Here is an 11,180-nt window from a genome sequence, read left to right as displayed (position 1 = left end):
TATTTTATTTTATTTTATTTTATTTTATTTTATTTTTTTTTTGACGGAGTCTCACTCTGTCGCCCGGGCTGGAGTGCAGTGGCCGGATCTCAGCTCACTGCAAGCTCCGAAGAGGCCAAATTTAGAAACCTAACTGGATAACTCAATAATATCTATTTTCATATCAAAACAAATAGAACCTTCTATGTTAGGACATGTTTACTTTCAAAGCACCACACTTCAAAATGAACTACTGTTAATACCTGCCTAGCTGCTAACAGGAAGAGGAGATATGAAAGAAGGAGAGGGGCTGGGCACAGTGACTCATGCCTATAATCCCAGCACTTTGGGAGGCCAAAGCAGGAGGATCACTTGAGCCCGGGAGTTTGACACCAGCTTGGGCAACATGGTGAAACCCTATCTCTATAAAAAGTATAAAAATAAGGTGGGCATGGTGGCACACGCCTATAGTCCTAGCTACTCAGGAGGTTGAAGTCAGAAGATCACTTGAGCCTGGGAGGTCGAGGCTGCAGTGAACCATGATCACACCACTGCACTCCCAGCCTAAGTGACAGAGCAAGACCCTGTCTCAAAAAAAAAAAAAAGGAAAGGATAAAAAAGAAAGCCAATTAGTAACTACAAATAAAAAGGTCAAAAATTAAATGAAGCTTCCCCATTTTTTGTTTTGTCACCACTATCTAGCTGTGTGACTATGGGCAAGAAACTTCATTTTTGGTCATCTATAAAATTCCCAACTGCTTTATATTCTTCACTGAGTAGTAGTGAGAATTAAATCAGAAAATATAAGTAAACATATTTAAGCCCAGTGTAAATATATGGTGACACTATGAGGTAACTGAAGACAGAGGTCCAGACTCACTCAAATGAAATAAGAGGTCAGAGGCAGAACCTAATGTGAGTGGAAAACTGGCTCATGGCTGTAGCTCAAGACGTGATCTAACAGATACTAGTATCCACACTATACGCAAGTAAGCACTTTCTAACCAAAAACTCGATGCAGTAAAAATTACAGAGCAGACTGCCAGGAGGAATTTAAACTCGGGACTAGCTCAGATTTCTTGATTCAAAAATAGCACTCATTTCTAAAGCAAATTTGCTATGAATAGAATGCTCAGAAAAGAAAACTTGATTTCCATTAAAACAGCCTAATCAGAGACACCTCAAGGGTCTATCCGGATTCTAGGACACATTGATAGGTTGAGTTGACTAAAAGTAGTAAAACTTAGCTACCGTTGAGAGGACAGGAAACCTAGCACCTAGGAGATCTTGCAATTATTTTCACAACATGCTGACAGTGTTCAGAGAAGTCACTCACATTTCCAATCAGTTTGAACACCTGATCCCCATGTACATTGTACACCGTTACAATGGTGTTGAGTGCAGCATTGCGTACAGCATTGTCACGGTCTCCTATGTGAACAGCTATTTCCTTTAAGGCTTTTCCTGGGGTTGGTTGGCAAACATTCATGCCATAGGACTCAACCAGACATCCCAGCTCTTCCAGGCACTCTGATGGGGGAGAAAGGCTAGATTAATGAAACAACACATATTTGGGATAGAGACTTATTCCTACTAGAGAAATTTCCCTTGGCATATATGAAGGACTTAAATCTGACTCTGGCTCTGCCTAGGATTTTTTGTTTACTGCCTTTTATCAGTTAAAAAAATGATATTTCAGCAAGTGCTCCTGAAAGGAAGAGATGCCTGTGAGTCAGATGGCCCCTGTGCACTTGATTTTGTCACCAGGGTGATACTGAGTGGTGCCTGTATTGCCTGATACCATGGCTCCACCAGTGTGCAACTCATCACTCTCACAGTCTAAATCAGGAGGTTGGAATCAACTACATAGGCATTGGAGAAATTTATTTGTTCATCTAGAAACTATTTCTTCTATAGGCTACTACTGCAGAGATTCACATCTCAGTTTAAACTATTTGCTTCACCTGCTCTCTGCTTAGAGTTTTTGGATTTGGTTCCTTCCATGATAAAGGGAAACATCTTGCTAGCTGGGTAGACAAGGCACATCCGGTTCAGGATGGCACGAACATCTTTACGAATGACATCCTTTGGTTCTCCAACCTAGTCAACAAGGAAAATAATGATTAAGTGAGGCATTTCCTAAGTAGCAATGATTCTCCCATGCATTACTATGTTTTTAAAGAATAGGGAAATAGGGATGAGTAGGGAACGTACCATGATATAATCAGTAAAAAAGGGAGAGGAAATAAAAGTATAGAAACTGAGGTCAGCTGGGAACTGAAGCAGTCTCCCAGAGAGAGAACACCACATTACCTTGACAACAAGATAGGGGATGAAGGAAGATGCTTCACTCTCAGTAAGATGATATTCTTCCTCACTTAGCAAGGTGAAGAGCAATTTTAAATATTCTAGTGCTTTCATCAGGACACTTGTATTGGTGTCAAAAAACCTCAGGGTAAGCCACTTTAAGATAAGATCCAGGCAACCAATAACACCTTCTTTTTCACTCTCCAAGTGCTTAAAATAAAACAAAACAAAACTCCCACAAATAAGAATATACAAAATCTCAATTCTACTAGGCAAGTGTCTCTTAAATTTTATTGAAGCCCAAAAATAAAATGACAGATTTTTAAGCCTTCAATTAAGACCTAAAAAATATACACACATTCATTTATTCTACCAAATAATAAAACAGCTCTAAAAAATAGAGAACATAGTATATTCTACTTCCTTTTCAAGTCATGCAAACTTCAGATTATTTCATAGGGCTCAGTATTTTTACATGTCTGAGATACATGTATATTTATCTATTGCAGACTTACATCAACCATAACAGCCAGGGCTTTGTTATGATGCTGAAAGTCTGAGTGAAACATCTCATCTTGTAACCATTTAGCCACACAGCTAGACATTTGAGTCTTTAGTTGCTCAATGTATTCATCCCGTGGGGTAGTAAAATTCCACTTTAGCACCTGGAAAAAACAAACAGTGAAAAGTGGCTACAGGGTGTTCAACTGAAATGAGGTAGAGAGCCTTATATAATGCAGCTGCAGGAACAATTTAATAACATTATTTAAAAATTCAACAATACTCATTTGTAATTAAATATGAATGCAGATTTCAAGGTGTCATACTTCTTGAAGCTTAACAACTCTGAAAATCTTATAGGAATACACATTTTTGGAATTCTTTGTTTTTGAGACAGAGTCTCGCCTGTTGCCCGGGCATGGCAGAGTGCAGTGGCACGATCATAGATCACTGTAGCATTAACCTCCCAGGCTCAAGTGATTCTTCTGCCTCAGCCCCCCAAGTAGCTGGGACCACAGGCATGCACCACTATGCCCAGCTAACTAAAAAAAATTTTTTATAGAGACGAAGTCTCACTATGTTGTCCTGGCTGGTTCTGAATTCCTGGGCTCAGACAATCTGCTTGCCTTAGCCTCCCAAATTGTTGGGACGACAGGCATGAGTCACTGTGCCTGGCCTTGCAATTCTTACTAAAGAAAAAAAAAATCAATCCTACATGTAACTATATAACATGGTGGACACTGCTGCCACATCTTTGATAGAGAGAAAATTTGAAATATCTATCAAAATTACGCATATCGTCATTCTAGGAGTTTAATATAGATACACTCACATATGTGTAACAAAGACCTACATTCAAAGATATTCACAGCAGCACTGTTTGTAATAGTGAAAGACAAGAAACAACCTAAATGTCCAACATAGTGGGATAAGGATAAAGAAAGGTATATACATATAATGCACCAATACAGTGATACACACATATATACACAGATACGAATGATCTTTCAGATATTTCAAACATCATTAAAAGAAAATAGTGAGATACAGAACAAACAATATGGCATGTCCCCATCTGTATAAAAGGAGGGCTATATAAAAATATACGTATGATAGTAGAGGTACAAAATATTTCTGGAGTAATACATTGAAAAAATGAGTACTAATATCCTCCCTGTGGAGGGATACTGGAACAGAGACATGCTTTTCATACCATACTTTGCACTTTCTGTACTGCAAATAATTTTTAAAAAAGATTATGCATTTTGAAAACAAATTTAAGTACCTAATGAAATCAAAGCAACATAAGATAAATGACTGAACTAGCCATTTATACAGTCACAAAATCTGCCTTGTAAGGTCTTGAAAAGAAAGATTAATGAAGAAGCTTATATATCCAGTTAATTTAAAAAAAAAAAGAATACATTCCATCTTTTGATTTTAAAAATGAAGATACCAAAAAAGCTACGAAATCATTTATTTCTATTTACGGGGAAAAATAGGCAATAACTCTATTCTATAATTTATTTGTAGGAATTAATGCTCCCATAAACTAAAGAATATAATTTATAAGCAAAAGAAACACGTAATTCCTATTTCACAATAACATGGATTTCAGACAGCAAAACTATTCTTGAATAACAATACAAGCAAAATCTCCTGACGATTCTTAATTCTTCCTTACCTTCAATCCTTTTTCATCTTTCATCCTTTGCTCTTTTCCATTTGGAACAACAATAAAAATAGGCCCAGATTTGTCTTCATCCTCCTTTAAGCTGGTTTTGCTTGGCACCTTCTTCCCTTGTGCACTCTACAACCAAGGTTCAGGGAATACTGATTAGCTTGGCCACCTCTCCTTAAGAATATGATGCTGCTGCCCAGTAAAAGGGCACCATAGAAAACAGAGAAATCTTTCTACATGATATTTCACACAAAAAAAACATGCATCATAGAATCTTGTATATGTTTTTGAACAGGTTCTTTAGAAAATTTTCTGAGAATATTCTTAAGTAACTGTTGGTTAGTTCTTGGACTAGCATGTTATATAGTTGGAAAAGCTGCTATTACTGATCATTAGTCTAGGTCACAAACTTTTTGTTTACTGGATAATTTTTTTTTCTTGAAATCTTCAACATTATAGCTTTCCCTATTAATGACATTCTTTTTTTTTTTTTTTTTTTTTTTGAGATGGAGTCTCACTCTGTCGCCCAGGCTGGAGTGCAGTGTCGTGATCTCAGCTTACTGCAATCTCCACCTCCTGGGTTCAAGTGATTCTTCGGACTCAGCCTCCTCAGTAGGTAGGACCATAGGCACCCACCACCACCCCTGGCTAATTTTTGTATTTTTAGTAGAGACGGGGTTTCACCATGTTGTCCGGCTGGTCTCGAGCTCCTGACCTCAAGTGATCCACCCACCTCGGCCATTAATGACATCTTGAATGGCATTTACACATTTCAAAACACTTAGTTTGAAAGCTTTTCTGTTTCTTTCCATTGATATTTAAATGTATCTCTATCATAATAGTATAACTGAAGACCTTTTGAACTTGCTTCTAGAGAAAGTTACAAGAAATGCTTTAAATACTTAAGTCACTAAAGTGGTTTTAAAAAATAATCCAAGATTTAAAATCTTCATATCAGATAGAAAGAAAATAGTAAACAATAGTACACATATTTAAGGTAAAATTCAAATTTCTTTACTGGAATCATTATTATTATAAATGTAGCATGGCCACTATTTCTAGTTGGCCAGAATTTATTTCTAGTATAAACACTAAAGTCATTCAGACCAAACAAATATGAGATCATTTATATGAAACTGCTTTGTAAGCTTAAAAAGATTGGAAAAAAAATTACGACATTAAGAACAGAGTCAAAAATACTGCAAAACACTCGTGATCAAAACTAAAATAAGCACTTGTTAAATCTGGGATGAGGACAGGCAGACAGGAAAAGAACAACATCATTGGATAGTTTAAATTAATTCACTAAGGAGTTAAAGGGCCCAAGCATAGGGAAGAAAAATGGTTAACTGTAATATTTAGAAGAATGGCCCTAGAGTGTATACTCCAAAATGGGGATGTAATAATACATGTACTGGCTAAAAAATATTCTCACTCTATATTTTTTCATCAATTACAGGAAGTAAATTAAATAATTCTCTATTTAGATTATTAGATTTACTAACCATTGCAGTTTTGCAATTTTCCTTTTGTAAGTATTCAATAATTAACGCTCTGAATATGTTTATTAATCTGAATCTTGATAGAGATAATGATAATTTTCTGTGATTTATAAACCTAATTAAATGAAAAAATCACCCAGGGGATAAAGTTGAACATTTGAACACACTGCTTTAAATTGTCCAACTCTCCATGAATACTGAAAGAATTGGTGATGCATCAAAATAAATCCCATTGGGACAAACGGTGTTTCCCTGCAGACTAACTGAAACATCTTCTAGTATGATGACAACAGTGCCAAATTTGAAGGAAGTTGATTTAACTTCCTTTTCTTAAATCCAAATCAGCCTAAAGTGTTTATTATGCCAGAGCTACAAATACTTTCTTTCTCCTTTTTTTTTTTTTCCCCCTGAGTCTCGCTCTGTCACCCAGGCTGGAGTGCAATGGTGAGATCTTGGCTCACTGCAACCTCCACCTCCTGGGTTCAAGCGATTCTCCTGCTTCAACTTCCTGAGTAGCTGGGATTACAGGTATTTGCCACCATGACCGGCTAATTTTTGTATTTTTAGTAGAGACAGGGTTTTGCTATCTTAGCCAGGCTGGTCTCGAACTCCTGACCTCAAGTGATCCGCCTGCCTTGGCCTCCCAAAGTGTTGGGATTACAGGTGTGAGCCACTGCGCCCGGCCCTTTCTTCTTTCAATAAAGTATATCTTTCCCCGAAAATCTACATGAAAGGAAGATGACAGCACCTCTTGAGAGCAGGACGTCTCTGTTTTAGGACCTTATTAAAAATGAGCCACAGAAATTTGTATAAATAATTTGATAATATCAATAGCAGTGATGTTCTTTTATATATAATGTGATCCTTCCTAATAGAATGACTCAGTGTATAAAATATATTTAAAAGCAAGTCTACATCAAAGTATACAGAGTTAACATACCTTTGCTTTAGAGGATAATCCTGGAGCTTTGGCCTTTTTTAGATCAGGTTTGGGTTCTGCACTGCTGGAAACAGAATCTTCAGCAGGTGCTTTGAGAAAAAAAAATATATACTATAAACTTTAACTAATATTTTATTTTGGACAGGTTAAATATATGATGATGACAAGGAAGCCTGCAGTCTTAAATGTATCAGTTTATAAGATGTTTTCAGTTAGTTTTTCTTTTTTTTTTAATGAGACAGGATTTTGCTCTATCTCCCAGGCTGGAGTACAGTGGTGCCTTCACGGTGCTCACTGCAGCCTTGACCTCCCAGGCTCAGTGAATTCTCCCATCTCAGCCTCCCTAGTAGCTGGGACTACAGGCCCGTGACACCACACCCAGCTAATTTTCTTTGCATTTTTTGTGGAGACAGGGTTTCGCCATGTTGCCCAGGCTGGTCTCAAACTCCTGGGCTCAAGCAATCCACCCACCTTGGCTTCCCAAAGTGCTGCGATTACAGGCGTGAACCACTGTGCCTGGCTCAGATTTTTTTTTTCCTAATAATTTTTCTCCCAAAATCTCTCTTTAGGCATAAGAGGGAAATTAATTCAGAAAATCTATATCTCATTTACCAACACTTAAACTGTAGTTTCATTTGTTTGTTTAGAGACAGGGTTTCTGTCACATAGACTAGAGTGCAATATAGCATGATCAGGGCTCACTGTAGCCTTGACCTCCCTGGCTAAAACAGTCCTCCCACCTCAGCTTCCTGAAGAGCTGGGACTATAGGCGTGTACCACCAAGCCCAACTAATTAAAACAATTTTCTTTTTTCAGAGACAGGGTCGCACTATGTTGCCCAAGCTGGTCTTGACCTCCTTGTTCTCTCAAAGTGGTGGAATTACAGGTGTGAGCCACCATGCCCAGCCCAGACTGATACTTTTTTAAGGGTAAGGACATCTTTGATATTCAGTATCTGCTACATAGCAAGATCCCAATAAAAGTTAAAACTGAATATGCACTTTAATAAAGAGTTTTACACATGTAAATTTTTTTTTTTTTTTTTGGAGACTGGTTCTGGCTTTGTCACTCAGGCTGGAGTGCAGTGGTGCGATCGTGGCTCATTGAAGCCTCAACCTCCTGAGCTGAAGTGATCCTCCCACCTCAGCCTCCTGGGTAGCTGGGGCCACAGATGTGCGCCACCAAGCCTAGCTAATTTTTGTAATTTTTGTAGAGATGGGGTTTTGCCATGTTGATCAGGCTGTAAAATTTCTAACTTTATAGCATCAACAATTTCTATTCCACTAAATTCAAGAATATTGTTAAGCAGTAAGTCTAAAAATGAATTGGTCACAGGTTATATATTATCGAATTTTATTTATTTAGTTTGAGACAGAGTCTTGCTCTGTCCCTCAGGCTGGAGTGCCGTGGCGTGATCTTGGCTTACTGTAACCTCTGCCTCCGGGATTCAAGCGATTCTCCTGCCTCAGCCTCCTGAGTAGCTGGGATTACAGGTGTGCACCACCACACCCAGCTAATTTTTGTATTTTTAGTAGAGGTGGGGTTTCTCCATGTTGGCCAGGTTGATCTCAAACTCCTGACCTCAAGTGATCCACTGGCCTCGGCCTCTCAAAGTGCTGGGATTACAAGCATAAGCCATCCAGCTTATTATGGAACTTTAGTATCAGGATAAAGAAATCAAGAATTTTCCCTTAAAGAAGGTTAATAAAGTAGATTAAGCTAGATTCTCCCAATTCCTCTTCTAATTATAGTATCCAGGAGCAGAAAACAGTTGTGGAAACCTTAAATGTAGGATGCAACACTTCAGAAAGGACTATTCTGATGTGCTATTCCAAAACTCCTTTTGGGGTCAGGTGTGGTGGTTCAAGCCTGTAAGTCCAGCACTTTAGGAGACTGAGATGGGAGGATCGCCTGAGGCCAGGAGTTTGAGACCAGCCTGTGCATCACAGCAAAACCTCATCTCTACAAAAAGTAAAAAATTTAGCCAGCTGTGATGGCGCACGCCTGTAGTCCCAGCAACTTGGGAGGATGAGACACAAGGAACACTTGAGCCCAGGAGTTCGAGGTTGCAGTGAGCTATGATCATGCCACTACACTCCCTCCTGGGTGACAGAGCAAGACCCCAACTCTAAAAACAAAACAAAACAAAACAAAAACAAAAACAAAAAAACCATTTTAGAATTAGAAACCAAATTAGTCACCTTTGTACTCTTAGTACAGTTTCTGGCATAAAATAGGTACTTGACTACTTGACAAGTGTTTGTGAAAGGAAAGTAAGGAGAGAAGGAAGGAGAGCTTGGATCTACGCTGTAAGCAAATGTGATTTAAAAAAGACAAGGCTGAATGTCTTTTTAGAGTTCCTCAGGGCTATTTCCTTCCCCTTTAACCCTCTTAAGATAGAGTTACCTGATGCAAGCTGGAATTTGGCTGGAGCAGACCCTCCCATTGGTTTAGAAGTTGCTTTAGCGGGTGGAGCAGGCTTGGCTGGCATGTTAGCTTTGGCTTTCTCTAGCATGGCCAATACCTGATCTTTAGAAGTTGGCTAGAGAGACAAAATAACATAAAAAGTGAGAGGTCACATAAATGATAAAGTCATACAAAGCTTATGAACAAATCCTTTGTCAAACAAATGACTGAGCTCCTGGTTTTGAAATACCACTGAAGTAAGGGAGGCAGCACATGGTGTCAGAAGTCACACACATTATGAAGTCACACTAAGGTAGGTATCATTCTAGAAGGTCACAGTTTTCACTCCTGTGAAGTCAGCAGATTTTTACTTCTACACTGCTTAATATTTTATTTTTGCTTGTTATGATTTCAAATTGAGACTCACAGGAAGTAATATGGTTTTCTGCTCATATAAATTCATGTTTAATATATATATTTTTTTGAGACGGAGTTTCGCTCGTTGCCCAGGCTGGAGTGCAGTGGCACAATCTCAGCTCATTGCAACCTCTGCCTCCTGGGTTCATGCAATTCTCCTGCCTCAGCCTCCCAAGGAGCTGGGATTACAGGCGTGTGCCACCAAACCTGGCTAATTTTTTTGTATTTTTTTGTAGAGATGGGGTTTCACTATGTTGGCCAGGTTGGCCTTGAACTCCTGACCTCATGATCTGCCTGCCTCGGCCTCCCAAAGTGTTGGGATTACAGGCGTGAGCCACCGTGCCTGGCCCATGTTAAATGTATTTTTAAATAGCTTTTAACAGCAGTAGCAGCAACAAGAAGTAGTACCTTTAGTTTCCCAGTAGCCTTGGCCATTTTTTCATATCCTAAATGCATCATGAAGAATGGCAAAGCATCTTGGGCCTTCTTTCGCACATCTCCATTTCGATCTTCTAGGCAAGAGTAGAGATGAGGAACACAAAGGATAAGGTCTGTAGGGGTGGAACGAAGAGTAGGTAGTTTCTCAGCCAGCCAGCCCAGAAGCTGCCAAAAGAAATAAAGACTAGTTACACACTTCAAATGAAGACTGTTATCATGTATGATCTCAGGCTTAGTGATTTCATTAGTCTCAAGCGCTGAATTAGCTTTCACACTATAACTTTTCAATATGAAATCAGTACTTTTCATAATTCAAGAACTGTGCTATATTTAAATAATATATTCAATGATGACAATCATCTTTAAGATAAGGACACATTTCTTTGGACTGTATTTGGGTATTAAATTATAAAGCTTTAATAGTTCTTTTTTTTTTTTTTTTTTTTTTTTTTTGAGACGGAGTCTCGCTCTGTCGCCCGGGCTGGAGTGCAGTGGCCGGATCTCAGCTCACTGCAAGCTCTGCCTCCCGGGTTTACGCCATTCTCCTGCCTCAGCCTCCTGAAGTGCTGGGATTACAGGCATGAGCCACAGCAGCCTATTCTGACTGATGGAAAAAAATAGTTTATGAAGAAAGAGACTGTAGTCTAGAGGGACCAAGTGAAAGGACAGTGCTGGGTGAGAAAGGGTACAAGGGGAGCAGGAGAAAGGGAGACTCAGAACGTTGAGACATAAAATTTGCTGGGTCCCTCTGATGCCTAGTGTCTCTGGCTTGAAATGGTCTTTCAGACGAGCCTTCTCTAATTCCACACTTAAGCTAAGGCTGTAGCCACAAAGCAGCTGCCAACCCCAAATGCCCCAGCTGTGTCCCTTTCCTGACACACATACCACTCAGTGATGTTGCCAGGAGGTAGGCTCTGGACATTGAGAAGCAGTCATCAAACAACTGAACATCTGAGCTGTAGGCATACACACACACACACACACACACACACACACACACACACACACA

General features: G+C 39.0%; 1 protein-coding gene across 1 annotated transcript in view; it reads right to left on the bottom strand.

The window, feature by feature from the left end:
• CKAP5 (cytoskeleton associated protein 5) overlaps positions 1 to 11,180 on the bottom strand; it is an 87,776-nt gene that overhangs the window by 18,613 nt on the left and 57,983 nt on the right. The window contains 8 exon segments of the mRNA XM_017861982.1: positions 1,316 to 1,509; positions 1,944 to 2,079; positions 2,293 to 2,496; positions 2,802 to 2,951; positions 4,472 to 4,597; positions 6,911 to 6,999; positions 9,317 to 9,452; positions 10,142 to 10,336. Of these exon segments, the coding sequence (XP_017717471.1) occupies positions 1,316 to 1,509; positions 1,944 to 2,079; positions 2,293 to 2,496; positions 2,802 to 2,951; positions 4,472 to 4,597; positions 6,911 to 6,999; positions 9,317 to 9,452; positions 10,142 to 10,336 (1,230 nt within the window).

This window comes from Rhinopithecus bieti, unplaced genomic scaffold (genome assembly GCF_001698545.2).
Source record: "Rhinopithecus bieti isolate Rb0 unplaced genomic scaffold, ASM169854v2 scaffold_61533, whole genome shotgun sequence".
Classification (NCBI taxonomy): Eukaryota; Metazoa; Chordata; class Mammalia; order Primates; family Cercopithecidae; genus Rhinopithecus; species Rhinopithecus bieti.
Note: the sequence above shows the minus strand (reverse complement) of the source record. Positions and strands in the feature narration are given on the sequence as shown.